Here is an 18,201-nt window from a genome sequence, read left to right as displayed (position 1 = left end):
CACGTTTTGCACCTGGACAGGTGTGCAACGCACCACGGTGTGCCCGGGACACCCGTGCACAGGGACATCGCATCCCAGTACGGATGTGCGCCGTGCCACGTGGTGCCCCAGAACAGACACGCACGGGGCATGGTGTGTCCTTGGTGGATGCGCAGGGGGCATGGTGTGACCTGGGGCCTCCTGCCCTGGCCCCAGCTCGGCTCTTGCCGTGTCCCATGGGTGCTCTGTGTGGGGCTGTCCCTGTTTAGGAACTCTTCCCCAGGCCCTGCAGACACTACTGAGGACTGTGTATCCTGTGGGGTCCCTGCAGCTCCCTCGGGAGATGCGATGTGGGGCCAGCCTGCACCCCAATGGGGGTGTGGGGGGGGTGTGGGGCAGGAGGCAGAGCCTGGGCACTGCATTTTGGGCCACCTGGGGCTGGGGTGCTTTGGGCACAGCTATCTGGGGACAGCCCTGGGGCTGGCAGTGCGTGTCCCTGTGTCCCAAGGCAGCCTTCAGAGTGGACCCGGTGGCACTGGGTGGCAACACAGAGCTTGGGGACCTGCCGCAGGGCTCAGCACCTGGGGACCCGTGTGTCACACTGCCGGACGGCTGGGGACAGGAGGTCACGCTCCAAACGTGCCACTGCCAGCGCCCCCAGCTTATGGGGAGCACTGGTGCCAGGCTGAGCTCTCCCCACGGGGACCCTCATTTCCCAGAGCCGAGGACCCACAAAATCAGCCCTCCGTTGTCGCTGGGGGGAGGACGTGTCCCCAAACACATCACGCAGGGATCTGCCCCCTCCCCGGCCACCCTGTGGCACCCCCGTGCCTCCCAGCTGCAGCCACCGCTGAGGTTGTTTGGTGCCAGCGATCCGGATTTGCTCCCAGCTGTCACCGAGCGCTTTCCTAGGGGATTGCTCGGGGAAAACAGCCCCACGCGTGGGAGCCCCCACGCTGCGCCAGCCCCACGGGCTGCCAGGACGCGCCTCCTGCAGGATGAGGGAGCCACAGGGCAGCGGCGGGGAGGGGACCGGAGCTCCACCGCAGGGCCGAGGGATCCCCGCGGCGTCCCGAGGGCAGCCGGGGGTCTCCCACGCCGTGCCCCGGCCCCACGCCCCGCGTGGGCAGGGCGGCAGCGCCCCACGGCGCCCGCGGGGCTGCGCGCAGGAGCCCGGCCGCGGCCGTCGGCGGGGGCGCAGCGCCGCCGTGCGCCCGGGGAGCCCGGCGCTGTCCCCGCGTCCCCGCTGTCCCCGTGTCCCCACGGCCCCCCCCTGTCCCCGTGTGTCCCCCCGCAGCCAGCAGCCCCCCATCCTGCTCAGACAGCCCGGCACGCCTCACGCCTTCTTTTACTCTTTATTGTTACTCGCACGGGTTTCCTCGGTCGCCCTCCTCCAGCACAGAGCCAACCCCCGCTTATAATTTAAAAGCGCCGCCCCCGGGCAGCCCGGAGAGGTGGGCAGGGGTAGGGGTGCTGGGGCTGGTGCCCTGCCAGCCAACCCCGACCCCCCTCCACGGCCCCGGAGCTACCGAGAGCCACGCAACGCGTTAAAAAAAGATCTACTCTTATATACAGTATTTATAAAAAGCGTCCCAGCCTCCACCACCCCCGTAAAAAAATACGTCTCTTATTTACTTGGCGAGCATCCCCACCCCCCCCCCACCCCAGCCTACCTCTCTGCCCGCCCCCGCTGCCCACCGTCGTGGAGGGAGCCGTCCCCCGCACCTCGGCACGGCTGGGAGATCCCAATGGCACGGACAGACGGACAGACGGACGGACAGACGGACAGACGGACAGGCCGGTGGCAGGAGAAGGGCGCAGGCTGGGCGGTGCCCATCACCCTGGCATCAGGGGATGCGTGCAGGACAGCAGCTCCAAAGCTTCCCCCCCCTCCCACCCCCCCACCCACCCACCCAGCCGTCCCCAAGCCACGCTGCCCCGCGCACCCCAGCCAGCACCCCGGGGTGCTCAGGGTGCCTGCGCTGCCCCGGGGAGCAGCAGAATGGCCCCAGCGTGGCCGCTACCGGTGGCCAAGCCACAGCACCGACGGAAACCAGCAGCAGCCACCCCCGCTGTGTGTGTGTCACCTTCCCACAGGGACAGGGACAGCCCCTGGGTACCTGGGCTGACAGCAGCCAGCCGGCCCCCGGCGAGCTCAGGAGCGTGCCGGGGGTCACAGGGGGCGAAGGGGAGCTGGCTCGGAGGGGACGGGGACAGCAGGGGACAGGGCGGGTGGCTGGGGCACTGCCCAGGGCTGGCCACCAGCCCCGCAGACGCTGCCCTCGGGGCTCTGGTGCCAGCGGAGGGCAAGAGGATGTCCCCGAGCTGGGCTGGCCCCCGAGCCCCCCGTCCCCTGGTGAGGTAGGGAAGCGCTGATCTCCCCAATTCACAGATGGGGAAACTGAGGCGCAGAGCAGGGAGGTGCGGGCACGGGCTGGGGTCCCCTAAGCTGGCCGTGTCTCGTGCCCCCCTCCCACCAGCCAAGGGCAAGGGCGGGAGGCGAAGGTGGGGGCCCCGGGGGAGGTCCTGGCAGGGTTGGGGTTGGGGTCAGGGTGGGCAGCCAGGGTGGCTAGTGGCTGCCGCCACTCCTGCCCCCCCCCGTGGCCCAGTCGATGATGATGAAGCTCAGGCTCATGATCATGAAGAGCACCCCGAGGAGAGCGAAGCAGGCGGCCTGCGAGGGGACAGAGCAGAGGATGGGGGCTGCCCACCGCCACCCGCCACCCCAGGCAGAGCCAGGAGGGGGTCCAGGGGGCCCCCACCCCAGTGAAGACTCAGGAGACCTCATCCACGTCTCCTCCGTCCTCACGCCCCCGGTGTCACCCTGCAGGGGACGGCAGCGTGGCGCATCCCTGAGGCGCAAGGGCTGGCCCCCATCCCCGTGCTCGTCCTCCCCCACCAGCACCCAGGGGTGGGGGCCCAGGGCTTACCAGGATTTTGGGGGTGGAGCGCAGGGGCTCCTTGTCCTTGGGCATGATGCGGATGTAAAAGATGGCCGGGAAGATGAAGATGAGGCAGGGGGCAGAGGTGGCACCTGCGGCAGACGGTGACGGAGCAGGCAGGGTGAGCCCTGCAGCCCCCACCGGGTCCTGCCCTGCGCTGGGGAGCAGCCCGGGGGGACAGGGACGGGGCTGGGGGCTGCTGGCGGGGGGCACGTGGCGGGGCCGGGTGCCAGCGCTGCTGCTCACCGATCATGCCAAAGATGCCAAGGATGGAGGGGGCAAAAATGACCAGGAGGTTGATGAAGGTCAGCAGGACCACGGCGATGGCGACGTGGCGGATCCAGCTGAAGTTCTTGCCATGGAACAGCATCTGCTGGATGGCCCGGCGCACCTGGGGATGGGCACAGGGCGGGGAGGTCACGCTCCATCCGTGGAGCCAGGGGTCACCCCGTCCCATCCCATATGCTCCCTTCCCATATGCATCCACCCCATACACTCCCAAACCATACGCTGCCATCCCATCCCACCCACCCCATCCCATTCTTTCTACTCCCACCCCATCCCATTCCATCCCCATCCCATTCTGTCCCCTCCCGTCCTGTCCCATCCCATCAATCCGTCCCATCCCCATCCATCCCATCAATCATCCCATCCCCGCCCATCAATCCATCCCATCCAATCCCATCCCATCCGCTCCCCTCCCATCCCATTCCCATCCCATCCCATCCCCTCCCATCCCATCAATCCATCCCATCCCCATCCCATCAATCCATCCCCTCCCATCCCCACCTCCCCACTGCTGCCCAGCCCTGTCCCCACACCCCCCCTGTTCCCTGTTCCCTGTCCCCCCTCCCCAGCCTCAGTTTCTCCTCTCAGCGCTTGGATCTGCGGCCAAAGGTTGGCCATGGGGGCAGCCTGGTGTCCCCAAAGGACCCCTCACCGGGAAGAGGACGATGGGGACGGTGAGCGTGACGGCCGTCAGCACGGCCACCCGCACGCAGAGGATCAGCACGTCGAAGGGATCCACCCTGCTGTAGGTGTGCAGCAGCTCCGACTCCACGCGCCCTGGGGGCACCGCGGACGCGGGGTCAGCACCGGCACCCCCGGGACGTCCCCCGTGGTGCCACCGTCCCCGAGCTGCCCTGGGGCTCACCGTAAAACGTGAGGTAGCCAAAGAGGGCGGCCAGGAAGTACATGAGGTACATGACGGCGATGGAGATGTTGGAGATGCACTGCATCTTCTTCTTGGAGGGGCTGCGGGAGATGGGTGTCAGCGCCAACCCCACCCCTGGGGGGGCAGCGGGCACCCCCTGGGTACCCCCCCCGCCCCCCCTGCACTCACTCCTTCAGCTCCGTGTAGATGGGCAGCACCTCGGGGTGGCACACGAAGGCGAAGGCCATGATGGGGATGGTGTAGGCCGTCTGCGAGGGGGCGGGTGGCTGAGCGCAGGGCACAGGCAGCTCGCCCCGGGGCCGGGACCCCCCCCGCCGCAGCCCCCAAAACCCTACCTGGGAGTTGAGGGTGAAGAAGCTGGGGGTGCAGGCGCCCAGCTCGGGGGGCTGCGGGCCCAGGGAGTCGTCCCAGTGCCCCCCGCTGCTGGCTGCCGTGGAGTTGAGGCCGCCCGTGCCGTTCCCCACTTGGTCGGGGAGAGGGCAGGGGATCTGAAACTTCTTGTAGATGACCTGGGAGGGTTGGGGGAGAAGCAAAGGGGGTGTGGGGGGGGGGCACCATGTCAGCCGCCCGGGTTTGGGTGAACGAAACCAGGCGAAAAAGGGGGCGGTGGGGATCGGTGCCGTGCTCACCGAGATGAGGAAGAAAACCATGCAGCTGAGGGAGAAGCCGCTGGCGTAGCCGAGGTAGCCTGGGGGGGACAGGGGAGCAGCGGTGGGCACCGGGCTGCCCCCAGCCCCCTGTGCCCCCCCCCAAACCCCCATACCCCACTTACCCAGCTGCTTCATGAGGGCCAGGGGCAGGATGATGGTGACGGAGACCAGGATCACCAGGTAGTTCCCGTTCAGGTACCAGTCCCTGGAAGCAGAGGCTGCTCACAGCCCCGCTCAGCTGGGGAACAAGCCTCACCTGATGCGGGGTGGGGGGGGTGGACATGAGCTTGGGGGGGCTGTCTGCCTTCTGGGGGGGGGCCCTGAGCTGGCAGCACCCGGGCTGACATCCCTGGACCTTTGAACTGGTGTCCCCAGGGATGTTGGCATCCCTCGAGGACACGGAGACTTCGGTGCTGGCATCCCCGGGGACACTTGAGATGGCATCTCCGGGATCACTGAGACCTCTGCGTCAGCACGGGGACTCCAAAGTCGGGTTCTTTGGACCCCATGGCTGGCGTCCCCATGGATGCTGGTGTCCACAAGGATGCCGGTGTCCTCAGGGATGCTGGTGTCCCTTCGGAGACCTCTGTGCTCACGTGGAGACCGCCGGGGTTCCCCGGGTCTCCTTGGGGACCCTCGAGCCGGCATCCCCCGGGAGGAGGAACAGGTGGGCTGATCCCCCTTGGGGGGCGAGGAGCGGGGATTGGAAGTTCACCCCGGTCTAATCCCACCCAGGGGCTTATTCAGCGCTGACAGCGATCAAAAATAGCAGTGGCTTAACGCCACTAAATCCCGCCAGGGGCTGCACAGCTGGAGAGGAATCCAGGGCGCCTGCCGGGCGGGGACGCAGGGGTGGGGGGGACGGGACGTGGCTGGAGGGGTCGGGGACACTCACGCGGTCTTCTCCTCCAGGTTGAGGAAGGTCTGGATGACGAGGGGCACCTCGGACTTGACGATGTACAGGTAGCTGGACATGGCTGCGGGGCAGAGCGAGGACAGCGTGGTGGGGGCCGCCTGGTGTCCCCCGTCCCCGTGTCCCCACCCCAAAAAGACCCCCCCCCCCCAGCTCCTCACCCCCGATGTTCTGCAGCGTTATGGCGATGGCTGCGGCCAGCTTGCCCGGCGTGCCGAAAGCTCGGTAGCCCAACTGCTCGTAGGCACGGATGCCTGTGAGGGGAGAGGGGACGCAGTGAGGGTTGAGGGGGGGGATCCAGGCACAGCCCCGCCGGCTGCTGGGGTCCCGGCGCTCACCCACGATGCCCGAGGACTTCAGCAGGAGGTGGATGGAGTAGCTGGAGAGCAGGGCCACGGCCGTCAGGAGGAAGCTGCGGGGGGGACAGCACGGTCACAAGCCAGCCCCTCGGTCCCCCGCTGGCCACTGTGTCTCTGGTGACACCAATCCTTGCATCCCCCAAACCCGGGGCCCCCCCCGGGTGCCCGGCACCACTCACAGGAACAGGACGATGCCGGTGTTGGCCATGGCGTACGCCAGCCCCAGGATGCCGCTGCCCATGATGGCGTTGCTCAGGTTGAAGACGGACATCCCAAACGACGTCTTGCCTTCGAACTGCACGCACGGGGCACAAGGGGAGGGGGGGACGGTCACACGGGTGGGATGCTGCCAAAGGGGGGGGCTTTGGGGAGGTGTGTGGGGGGGGTGGCCCCGTGCCGCCACTCACGTCGGTGAAGTGCGTCTGCTTCTTCTCAGCACCGTGGGGCAGGAACTCCTCCATCTCCGCGCTGCGCTGGTTCTCGTCAAACCTGGGCGCCGGAGGGAGGAGCGGGGGAAGCGGGAGGCCAAGCGGAGACGGGGACGCCACGGCCCCCCCCAGCAGCGCCAGGGCACGGGGGCCGGGGTTGGGGCAGCTCCCCCCTGCCCCTGAGCCCTCTGCACACCCCAAGCGCTCTGAGCCCCACGAGAGACCCAAGCCCCCAACGTGCCCTGAGCCCCTCCAGCCCCCTACCAGCACCGAGCGTCCTGAGCCCCCCCCAAAACCCACAAGCAACCCCAAGAACCCCAAAAGCCCCAAGTTCCCAGAGCCCCGAGTCCCCTCGAGCTCTCTGCACGCTCAGTGCGCCAAGCCCCCCAAATCTCCCGGAGCCCCCAGGACCCCCAGAGCCCCCAGCCCCACGCAAGGCCAGGCCGTGGGCACCCAGACAGAGGTGCCCAGACCCACCCAAGGAAGCCACCTGTCCCCAGAGCCCTACCTGTCACCCGCCAGCGAGGGGAGGGCGGTGGTGCTGAGCGCGGCCGCGTGCTTCCCGTTGGGCACCAGCTCCACCATCTCTGCCTGCACCGGCAGCTCCGGGGCCTCCATGGTGGGCGGCACGGATGCAGCTCCTCGAGGCTGGGCGAGACGCGGGGTCCGGCTCCGGGTGGGAGCTGCAGGGCCTGGTGACGGGGTCCCCACGGGGGCCAGGTCAGCAGGGACGGGCGCCCCGGCGCATCCCCGCGGTGACTGGGACCTCCCGGCTCAGGTGGCCCAGCCTCCCCAGCAGGGCTTGGCGCCCAGCCTCAGTTTCCCCTCCCAGCACTGGTGGGTCAGGGGAGGCAGCGTGGGACGGGGCAGGGAGCTCGGGGACCCCCCGCTGCCACCGCAGGGGGGCTCAGGGGCACGTCAGGGCTGGCAAGCGGAGCAGGAAAGCGCGGGGCTGTGAGACGAGTCCTTGGCAGGGGATGGCGGCCGGGCTGCCGAGCGGGGACGCCTTGGCAAGCGGCACAAAGCCGCCTCTGTGCGAGCCCAGCCCTCCCCGCCCCGCTGGGAAACGGCACAGGGCCGCTTTCTGGGGCAGGCTGGCAGTCGGGGCACGGCCCCGCTGCCCCACACCGTCCCCTGCTGCCACCACCGCCACCCCCCGCTGTCCCCATCACCCAAGGGTCTCCATGAGCCCCACCGAGACAGGAGGTGTCACCGGCCCCAGAGGATGTGGCACGGTCCCAGCCCCGGGAGGATGCTGCTGCTCCATCAGCGGGGCTGTGAGTCCCCAAGGGGCTGCGGGGGCTGCAGCCGTCCCTGCGGTCCTGAGCCAGCACTTGGGGTCCCACGGTGGCCCTGGGGACCGGGTGGCTCTCTCTGTGGCTCTGCCCACTGCTGAGACCCCGGGATGGGGGTCACAGGGATAGCAGCCCCGCTGGCTGCACTGGGGAAGGTCTCCAGCATCCCCAAGCCCCCACGGCTCTCGCCCTGTTCCCACTGCCAGGGGGACGAGGAGCCCCAGCAGGGTCACCCCAGGCCACGCGCTGGCTCACAGGCAGCCCTCGGGGGGTCAGCGAGGCTAAGCCATGGGGTGGGGGCACGCGTCCACCCTCCTCCCCCCCACCCCTTTTACAGCACCTGCCCACGTGGAGAAACTGAGGCACAGCGGGGGCCACATCCTCCCGCCCCAACCCGGCAAGGCCGAGCCATGCGGGGGAAGCGAGCGAACCGCAGGCGGCCGCTGGGCGATGATTTATCCCCTCCACTGGGCCTCAGCTTGGGCTGCATCCAGGCACGGACGGGGCTGCCAGCACGTCCCAGCGCTGCCGTTAGCTCCGCGCCTTCCCACCGCCACGGACACGTCCCTCGCCCGGCCCTCCACCGGGCATCGCCGGTGCCCCGGTGCCAGGCCGCAAGGTCCCCAAGCCCCCCTGCGCTCTCCCCTCCGCAGCCCCCTCCTCCTGCGGGGCCACGGCCGCAGCCCGGGGAACGTCGGCCTCCCCCAGCACCTCCCGGCACGGCCAGGCGACGGCCGGGCTCGTTTCTTATGCGGTGAGCGTCGCGCCCGGCTTCCTCCCGCCGGCGGAGCTGGCACGGCCCCGGCAGCACTCGCTGCCACCTCGGCGGCCAGACCGGCCTTTGGTCCCTGCCCGGTGGCACCGGGGGAAGGGGCGAGGGACCGGTGACGCTTCGGTCGTGCCCCTCACGGGTGCTGTTTGCTTTGCGATAAGGTTCTGCAGAACAGCAAATAAACAGCGCAACGGATGTCCCCGGGGTGGCCCCCAGGTCGGGGACTCGCGCAGCGGTGGGCGCCCCGGCGGCACGGCGCCCTGTCTGGGGACCGGTGGCAGGGGTAGGAGCGAGCAGACCCCACAGGGCTGCCACCCACGGTGCCACCAAACCCCCCGCGCTCGGCTGTCGCTTGCCCAGGGGCCGTTCCCGGTGTCACCGAGCTCGAGGACACCGCGCTGACGCTGCCAGCCAGCCCGCTCACGTCCCAGCGCCACGTGCCAGGCTCCAGGCGCAGGGGTGCCCCGAGCCACCAAAGCCCTGTGCGGATGCAGGCGCTGCCCCAAGCAGGGATGCGGTGCCCGGACCCCATCCCGGCTAATCCTCCCCAGCTGGGGCGGGGGCCGCGGCACCGTGGCGGCTGTAATCCGGCTTTAGCGCCGAGCCCGACGCAGCTGCCGGCCTGCACGCGGGCAGCCAGGCGTTGCGCCTCGCGGGCTGGGGGCTACACAGCCCTCCTTGCGCCCACCGGCCCCAAAAGCATCGCAGCGCAGCTCCTGGCTCGGGGAGGTGGCAGCAGGAGGGTGATGGCACGGCCACCAGCCCCGCTGGGGTCCCCAGGCGTTGCCGCCGGGCCTCCCTCCCACAGCCCGGCACAAGGCAGACCTGTGTTTTTCCCCTGACCTGCCTTCCTAAATTTAGCACCCAGCCCTGCTTTTAGCTGCGTGCTGCGCTCCCACCTCCCGACTACGCACGTACGGCCTCGCCCAGGGCCGCGGGCTGGCGCCGGGACAGCAGGGTGAGCTGAGACCCTCCCCAGACAGCCCTGCTGGAGACCCTCGCCAGAGAGGCAGGATGTCACCGCAGGCAGCTGGGGACAGGGTGCGCAAATGCCACATCCCCCGGCAGCCCCAGGTCCCTTCTCCAAGCTAGCAAAGCCCCCGTTGTCTGTGCCAGGTGACAGGCTCGCTGCTGTCACCAGCCCCAGCGCCGTCCCGCAGCGGTGGACGTGCCAGGGTTGGGGACACCGTGAACAGGGGGTGGCAAAGCCAAACATTGCCACACATCACCCAGCCTCTGGCAGACAACAGGGAAACTGAGGCACGGTGTGGGGACGCAGCGCAAGGATGCCAAGCCCGTGACGGGGCTGGTGTCACCTGGACAGGACGGTGCTGTCGCAGGGATTAAATGGGTGGAAAGCACCTGAAAACACTATTTTAGCTTTTCTCGCACGCCTTGCTCCTGGGAAGCGAGACGTCTCTCGGGAGCTCGCTCCCTAAAGCACACCTGCCTTCGCGGGACGCCGCCAGGAGCTCAGCACCCCAACTGTGGGCTGTGATTTTGGGGGGGACCCAGCTGGCCCCAGCCTTGCGTCAGCAACTCCGTGGCGGTGGGGGATGCGGGGGTGGCCAGGACCCACGCGGCGAGAAGGCCGGGGGCAGGGGCCTCTGTTTTCTCAGCCAGAGGAACCCGTGGGATCCCAGTCCTCCCCCCAGCACCCCCATGCCAAGGAAAACAGCCTCTGCCGGGGCCCGTTTGTTTGCCGTGGCCGCGGCCCCAGCGTGCGAGTGCAGCTGCAGCCCGGCCAGGCGCTGCGGGGACCTTTGCACCTCGGCCAGGCTCCCCGCGGGGGCAGCACCCCGATGCCCCCCCACACCCCCCGGAGCTGCCCACGAATCCCTGGCGGACCCCAGCCGCTCGTGTCCGGGTAGGGGGCTACAGGCAGCGCTGCAAGGAGCGCCGCGCTGTGCCCACGGTGACAGCCCGGGGTTACGGCACGCCGCCGGACCCGCCGATGCAACCGCTCTGCTTGGGCCTGATCCAGATGCCAGTGGAAAATTCCCGTCTCCTCCCCCTGCCCAGGCGCAGCACCCAGGGACCCCCCCCCGGCCCCCTGAGCCAGGGCTGTCCTGCGGCCCTGCGGCGGACACGGCGCTAGCGGCATCCAGCACCGCGCGGTGCCTCGGTTTCCCCCGGCTGGTTTCTCTCCGGCTGGCGCAAGACGCTCGGGGAACGCCGTGAGCCTCCCGTCTGGCTGCGCTTGCCCTAAAAATACCCGGCCCTGGCGGCACGGCACGCACGGCCCCGCCGCCCGGGAGCCCCTGTGACGCCCTGACACCCGATCCCGCTACGGCCCTTTCCAGCTGTAACCAACATACGCGGCTGCCACCGCCGATTAAAAATTAAAGTGGAAAAAACGGGGAGCTCGGGGGTGGCTGTTATCGGCAGAGCCAGGGGCAAGACTCGCGGGGTGGCCACGCGGCCCCCCCCCCCAGCAGCGTGGTGCCACCGAGGGCGGTGAGCGTGAGGCTCCAGCTCCGGCAAGGCAGCCTCTGCCTTTTTATGAGCATTCGTAGGATTTTTTTTTTTTTTTTAATACGTTGTGGGAGGGTTTCAGCAGCTGGAGAGGGAAGAGGAAAAGGCAACGGCAAAGCAAACAGCCCCTGCGCTCCGGCTCTGCCACCTGCAAGCTGCCGCGGCGTGGGGCGGCGTGGGGCGGCGTGGGGCGGCGTGGGGAGCTGCTCCTGCCAGCAGCTCGGGGCAGGACTGAGCGGTTCCCCCCTCCTCCAGCAGAACAGCTGGCGGTGGGAGCGGGGCTCCGAGGAAGTTTGGAAGTTTGGGGAGGAGAAGGTGAGCGGGCACCGGGGCTGCGTGCGCCGGAGCTGGGGCGCAGGGAAGCGGCAGGGGGGGGCACGCGGAGGGAAGGGGGCGAATTGGGGGAGAGCCTCCGCAGCCTCCCACCCCGGCAAAGGCTGGGAGAAAGCAGCAAAGGGGAGAGCGTGGGGCCGCGGGTGCCGCGGGTCCTACCTGCCCGTCCCCTCAGTGCCGCCTCGCTGCCAGCCCAGCCAACGGCGCCGGGTGCGCGCCGAGCCGCCGGCAGATTACCGAGCCTCCTCCGGCCCTAATCCCGACGGAGCGGGGATTAAACGGGAGCCCAGGCCCGCCCCCCGTGCCACGGCTCCCAATCTCTCTGCGCAGCCGGGGCAGCGTCAGTGCGAACCGCTGGGGAGGCCGGTGGCGAGGGGGAGGCGCACGCACAGCCGGCCCCGCTGGCCCCACCGCCACCGGGCACGGCCACCCGCGGCCCCCCCAGCGCCCAGCGCCGACGGCCGGGGCTGGCTCAGCCTCCCCGACCCCACCCCAAGGTCCGAGGGCAGCGAGTGGCTGGGCAGTGGGTGCTGTCCCGAGGGGCAGGAGGGCACGATTTTAGCCCTCTGCCCCTCCGCAGGGCAGCCGCTGCCTCCGCCGTGGGGGTAAAAGGGGCAGGGCGGGACCCTTCAAGCTTCCCACCACGCGCTGAAGCTGCTTTTTACGCTCAAAGTGTTGGGGTTTGCCCCCCAAAAGAGCCCCAAAGGGGATTTTTATTTATTTTTTTTTTCTCTGAGGAGCGTTCTGTGTGCTGCAGGGATGCCCAGGGAGCCTGGTTGTCAGCCTGCCGCTGTCCCTAGCACGCTGGGGGGCCTGAGTGCCACGTGAGGCATGCTGAGCCCCGCTGGTTCCCATGGGGTTTTTCTTAGGGGAAAAATCTGCTGGATCCACGCTGTGGTGACAGGGGACTCCTTGAATGCTCCTCCCCTCGCAAAACAGCCCTGTGTTGTTGTACCCAGTGGGCTGGCTACTTTGTGGGGCTTCTCCTTAAACTCCTTGTGCCTTGCAGCAGCAGCGAGGCACCTTGCTACCCCCCCAAAAACAACACCCCCCCAGCCCCACATGCCCCTAGGACCCTGCATTTATGTTACAGATACACACGATGTGCATAAACCCTGACGGAGCAGATCAGGAGGGCTCCTCCAGCTGGCGGCGAGCATCGGGGTCCGGCCGTGGGGAGGAGAACGTGCCCGGCCCCAGCGCAGCGGGCAGCAGCAGCAGCACCCACTTGCCTGGGAGCACTGGGGCAGCTGCTAAATACCACACCGACAGCCACGGCTGGTTCTGCCCCCTGCTCCCGCGCCTGTTACCACCGCTCCCGTTCGGCCGGAGACATCCATTAACTAATTTCTAATAACAGCATCATGCGTAAGTGCTGAACCAGCGCTGGCCGGCGTGCCGGGGCGAGGCGGCCAGGTTCGGCGTCGGGGGGGTCAGGGCACCCAGAGCCGTGCTCCATCCGCTTAACCCTCCCCACCCCGGCGAGGGCGGGCACCCGCCGGCCACGTGGCACCGCGCTCCCCGGGGACGGGTGGCAGCGCACAGCCTCGTACGGGGCTCGTAAACGGCAGCCGCCAGCAGCCGCCCAGAGCGCAAACACAGCCCCAGCAGCCAGCACCCGCAGGCTGCGCTCAGCGGCACGACAGGGACAAGGACAGGGATGGGGATGGGGATGGGGATGGGGACAGGTCTCGCTCCTCTGCAGCCCAGTGACTTAGAAACGCCGCTGGTGGTTCTTGGTTCCCAAATCCTCCGTCTCCTTTTGCTGCGAAATGAAGGAGTGCCCCACTGTGCCATCCCCTCCCTTGTCTCCCGACGCACAGTGTGCTTCTCCCCCTCCCCTCCTTTTCAGCCGGGCAGATGAACACAAACCGTGCGCGCAAACACAGCCGGAGCTTTGCAGAATATCGCAGCAGGGAGGAGGAAGAAGAGGGAGAAAAGCCACCAAGCCCCAGGACTGGAGCACACCCCAAGGCTCCCCGCGCCCAGCTCCCCTCTGCCTGCCCCGTGCCACCCGCAGCCACCGCCTCGTGCAGCCCCAGCCATGCGCGTCCCCTGGCTCAGCCAGCCCACGAAAGCCACGGCCCTGGGAGCCAGCCCCGCCTGGCGCTGGATGAAGGCGGCCGGAACGGGGACCTGGGTGGATCCGAGCATCCTCAGCCATGAAGGACGGGCGCAGGGTGCCGGGGGCTGGCCGGGTGCGCGCCGAGGGTCACGCTCGGCTTCCTTGCCCAACAACCTTCCTGGGGCCAAGATCGGTGATCCCAGGAGCACATGGCTGAGGTGATGGCTTTAACCACGGCCCCAGCGGCTCTCCCAAGTGCTGTCACACGGCCTCTCGAGCTAGAAGCCTCCAGGCACTCGTCCTTGCTGGGGACAAAGCCAGCGGGTGCCTCCGGTCCCTGGCGCCAGGCATCACCGTCCGCCCCGCCGGTAGGACAGGCACAGCTCCCCGGCCTCCCCCTCGCCTCGGAGGCCGCCACCACCATGCACACGCTGTCCTGTGGCTGGGCACAACAACAACAAGGAATAATTGGTTAATGTGATTTCAAAACATGATTTGCAATTATAACTCGCCAGAGAGCGTTCAATGGCCCCACACACCGGGAGAGTGTTTTTCTCCTTCGTTTGTTCCTGGAAACTCTAAACCAATTAACTTTACAGAAGCCAGGAGCAGAACGCGGCTCCCCGGACCTGGCAGGGTGGGTTTATCACTGCTCGATCACCTGCCTCCCCAGTGCGTCCCGCGGCGCTGCGACGAGGGACACTGGGACAAGGGGACAGGGCAGTGGCCACCCGGTCCAGGCCGCCGCGTGCCAGCTCCACTGGGATGCCCTGCCCGGGGGATGCCCGAATGCCAGGAGGGGGGGACGAGCAGCGTGCTGGGGCTTGGGCAGCACCCCTCCTGCACCCCTGTGTGCCACACTGCCCCAGGCAGCCCTGCCACTGCTCCCGGTGCCCTGAGGATGCTCAGGGAATTCCTGGTGAAGCTGCCCCCGGTTCTGTGCCCAGCCCCGCTCCGCCCGGCCGGGGGTTCCCTGTCCATCCCCGTGGGACACCCGCACGCGTCCCCAAGCGCAGCTGGGGCGTGCACGGGACACGAGGCCCTGGGGACACCCGGTTAATATTTAGCGGGGCGGGAGGGGGCGATGTGTGGGGCAGCGGGGGATGCGTGGGGCAGCCGTGGGGTGCGCATCGCCCCCTCTCCCCGTTGGGCTGCCGGGGGGGGGCCTCCCGCTCCCTCCCCCTCCTGCCGTTGGCTGCGGGCACCGGCCTTGACCCGCGCCCCCGGGCGGCCCCGCGGCCCCCCCCGGGGACCGAGCAAACAGGGGGGCCGGGGGCGGTGGGGTAAGGCCGGGGGTAAGGGGGCCGTGGGAAGCGGGGACGCACCGGGGACGCGGCGGGGGCGCGGCGGGGGCCGAGGCTCCGGGCAGGGGCCGCGCCCCCAGCCCCCCGCCCCCGCCGCCTCCCGGTGGGGCCCGGGTGCCCCCTGGTGGCCGCCGGGGGGTCGGGGGCTCCCCCGGGCCCGCCCGTGGCTCCCTCGCCCCGGCTCCCCCCCGGCGCTGCGCTGCGCCCCCGTGTGCCGGCAGGGCGCGGGGCTGGCCGGGGACCAGCAGGGCTGCGGGGCCCGGCTCCGTTCCTCCCGGTGAAGCCTCTCCGGGCTCCTACCCCCAGCCTGCCCGGGTCCCCCTGGATCGCAGCAGCAGCCCCCGGTGCCTCCGCCGCTCCTCCCAGCCCGCTGCCCGCTGCGAGCAGCGCTCTGCTCCGCGGTCTGCGTGGTGGGTGACGGGGTGAGGAGGCACTGGACGTGGCACCTGCTGCTGCTGCTGCCTGTCTCCATCCCCGGTGGGTCCCAGGTTGCTGCCTGAGACCTCTCATGTGTCCACCCGGCACCCATAGGGTGGCCCCGGCCTGTGCCCTACAGATGCTCCGTGGCCACCCAAGCGGTCCCGCACCCTCACCCGGGGGTGCCAGGGGCCCGAGGCCACCGAGATGCTCGGGGGCTGTCGGGACACAGGCGGTGACATTTCCCAGCCGCTGCGGTCAAGGGACCAGGGCCAGCCTGGCCGCCGGGACCGGGTGCTCCCGTGCCCCCTGGGTCCCGATGGACGTCTCCGGGTGGGGAGGACACAGCGCCCTTTGTTGCTGCCGGTCCCGACAGCAGGGACCGGGCTCCGCGTCCCTCCCTCCACCCCCGCCCTTGGGACTGGCACCCGTCAGCGATTTGGGGTTTAAAGAGCGGGCAGCAGCCACTGCCCCAGCCCAAAGCACCCCGGGCGAGGAGGCGGAGGTGAGACAAGGGCTGTGGGGCTGCGCCGGGGGCCGGGGGGGCTGGGTCCTTTGGCAGTCTCTACGAGCACCGCTGTTCTGGGGGGGCTTCGGAGCACCCCTGGGTGCTGGCTTGGGGACAGAGGCTCTGCCCTAAACCGGGGCAAGCCCGAGCAGCGGTGGGGCACCGGGCCGGGACAAGGCCCCGTTGTGCCGCCGCGGCCACGGCCGTGCCCATCAATGGCCGCTTTATGCGCGGTGGCCGCCCGGCCCAGCCGTCCCCGCCGCAGCGGCGCTGTGCGAGTCCCCTGGGGAGCCGCCCGGTCCCACAGGGACAAGGTGGCCACGGCCGGGCCTGGGGTGGGGGACGAGCAAGCAGGTAGTGAGGGGCTGACGTTAGCCTGGGGCTGCGGGGGTGGGTAAAGGGCCCGTGCGTGTCCCCGGCTGAGCGTGGGGGCTCGGTGGGTCGGGACCCAAATTTCTTTCCTCTGTGCTGCATGGGGGGGACACATTGGCACCACCCGCCCCAGGGCTCGCCCAGCAGCCCCCACAGAGGGGCAGCTCGGTGGTGATGCCCCAAAGCCCCCCATGGCCCTGCTCGGCCCAGCACAGAGGGGGCTGTTACAGTGGGATTAGCTGGCGCGGCCGGGGCTGCCACCTAATCCCGGCAGGAATGTGCGGGGGCCCCGCTTGCTGCATTGGCTCTGGGGTGAGGGACAGCGCCGGGGGCTCCATCCCGACCCTGGCACAGCCCCCCACAGCTGCAGGGCCACGGCTGCATCCCGGTGCCAGTTTAGGCTCGCACCAAGGTGCCCGGAGCCAGCTTTGGGATGGTGGGGGAAGGAGGTGGAGAGATGGCAGCAGGGGGTGCCACCTGCCCTCGCTGTATGCCAGATGAGCTCCAAACCCACCTCTGCTGTGCCATCACGAGGCATTAGGGGTTTGGGGTGCCCGGTGTTGGGGTGCAGGTGGGTGACAGGGGGCCTCTCCTGCCTCCATGCGCTCCCCCTGGCCAAGAAGCGATGCCGCAGGGACAGCAGCACCTGGCACAAAGCCCATCTTTTGCTCCTGTCCCCCCCTGGGTGGGGGGCTCTGGATGGGTGCCCCCACAAGCATGGGGGGACTCCGGCTGGGGCTGGCACGTCCCCATGCTGATGGCAAGGCCGACGGTGGCCATCCTTCGGGGAGGCCCCCTGGCGCTGCGCAGACAAAGCCCATTGCTGGGGTCTGGCTGGGAACAGGAGACAAAACGCGGGCTGAAAAGCAGCGGGGTGGAAAATTGATGAGTTCCTTGCTTCGCTAGGGATGGGGAGGAGCGGGGGGGTGAGGCCGCACAGCTCCCTGGGACACGCCGGGCCGTGGGGACGGTCTCCCTGGCCCACACAGCCCCGCAGACAAAATCTGTGCGACCCCGGCCGTCTCTCAGGGCACGCATGGGGCCGGCTCCCAGCTTTGCCCCCCCCCGCAGGGCCAGCACCCTGTCCCCAGGGGTCCTCCCAGCATCGCCGGGCACCCTTCCAGGGTCACTTGGGACACGGGACCGTGCCCATCCTGGAGCTGGAGGCGGCCTCTCCCGTGTCCTCCTGGGCTGTCTGGGAGTCCCTCTCCTTATCACCCCGCCGCAGGGAGCTGCTGTGGAGCAGGGGGGGGCTGGTGGCAACGTGGCGCACCCCCCCCCCCCTTCCACAACTGCCCGGCCCTGGCAGCTCCAGCGCTGTTTTTCCGGGACGGAGCCACGGCCCTTGTGACGCCTGATGGCTTCTGCAGGCGGAGCCGCTGCTGGCAGGGCCCTGCAGCGCTGCGGGGCTCAGGCCGTGCTGGCACTGGCCACCCTCAGGCCACCTCGCCACGTCCCCGCTGGCCCTCGTGGTGCTGGGAGCCCTCCCGGCCCCCGGGGAGGGGTGACATCCCCCTGCCATTGCCCCCTGTGCCCCATCCCGCTCCTGGTTGGGAGCAGGGGTGGCGGGGGGCTCTGGACCCACGTCCCTACTGCCACGGCCAGCCCTAGGACGCCGTGCAGCAAGGCAGGAGGCGATGGCAGGGCCAGCAGGCACGGGCCCCCCCACGGCGCTTTCCCTTGGCTGGAGCCACCCTCTGCCCAGCCCAAAGTCCCGCAGCGCCTCACGGCCCGGGCAAAGTCTTGCGGAGAAGCAAAGCTCTCCGCAGCCATCCGAGCCGGGGAGGGGGGGACGAGGCTGGGGGTGTGGGGGTGGCCCCTAAGGGCAGCCCAGTCCCCGTGTCCCTCCCCGGCCCTCCTTGCGGGCCGAGGCGCGCGTGGCCCCGCTGCCGGCACCTCTCAGCACTTGCTATTCTTGGCAGCGCCGGCTGGAAAATGGAAGGCAGCGGAGGAATTTTGTTTGCTGCAGCCTGGGCGCGGGCCAGACATCTGGGCTGCAGCTGAGCGGGGCCCCCCCGTGGGTCCTGGGTCCCCCCCCTATTACCCATAGCCACCCCCGTGGGTGCGCTGAGCGCGGCGGTGCTCAGCTCAGCGGTGTCGGCGGCGGTGGCACCGCGGGGTGGTGGCACCGCGGGGCCACCCACGGGCGGGTGCCACCGGCCGTGGCACGGCGTGTGGCTACGTGCGTGGCGTGTGCGTGTGCGACGGGCGTGCC

At 69.5% G+C, this 18,201-nt stretch overlaps 1 protein-coding gene across 1 annotated transcript; it reads right to left on the bottom strand.

Moving 5' to 3' along the window:
- Positions 1-1,964: 1,964 nt before the first annotated feature.
- SLC38A3 (solute carrier family 38 member 3) lies at positions 1,965-11,576 on the bottom strand. Its single transcript, XM_032194025.1, has 16 exons — positions 11,480-11,576; positions 6,954-7,137; positions 6,425-6,506; positions 6,197-6,312; positions 5,997-6,070; positions 5,820-5,912; positions 5,641-5,722; positions 4,868-4,950; positions 4,725-4,783; positions 4,431-4,604; positions 4,264-4,343; positions 4,075-4,175; positions 3,862-3,986; positions 3,168-3,312; positions 2,910-3,013; positions 1,965-2,653 (listed from the first exon to the last, which is right to left on the bottom strand). Exons 2-16 carry the CDS (start codon positions 7,061-7,063, stop codon positions 2,549-2,551), a joined length of 1,533 nt encoding a protein of 510 aa, XP_032049916.1. The 5' UTR covers positions 7,064-7,137; positions 11,480-11,576; the 3' UTR covers positions 1,965-2,548.
- Positions 11,577-18,201: the final 6,625 nt, after the last annotated feature.

The sequence above is a fragment of the Aythya fuligula genome, chromosome 10 (assembly GCF_009819795.1).
Source record: "Aythya fuligula isolate bAytFul2 chromosome 10, bAytFul2.pri, whole genome shotgun sequence".
Classification (NCBI taxonomy): Eukaryota; Metazoa; Chordata; class Aves; order Anseriformes; family Anatidae; genus Aythya; species Aythya fuligula.
The sequence above is the reverse complement of the archived record's forward strand: the minus strand, read 5'-3'. Positions and strand labels throughout refer to the sequence as shown.

What these genes read in the sequence shown, in the direction of transcription:
- SLC38A3 (XM_032194025.1), bottom strand. Translation starts at nt 7,063, where the DNA reads ATGGAGGCCCCGGAGCTGCCGGTGCAGGCAGAGATGGTGGAGCTGGTG. An exon ending in GGCCCTCATGAAGCAGCTGG is followed by an intron (nt 4,784 to 4,867) that starts GTAAGTGGGGTA and finishes TGTCCCCCCCAG; the next exon opens with GCTACCTCGGCTACGCCAGC. An exon ending in TCCCCATCGTCCTCTTCCCG is followed by an intron (nt 3,313 to 3,861) that starts GTGAGGGGTCCT and finishes GCCCATCCCCAG; the next exon opens with GTGCGCCGGGCCATCCAGCA.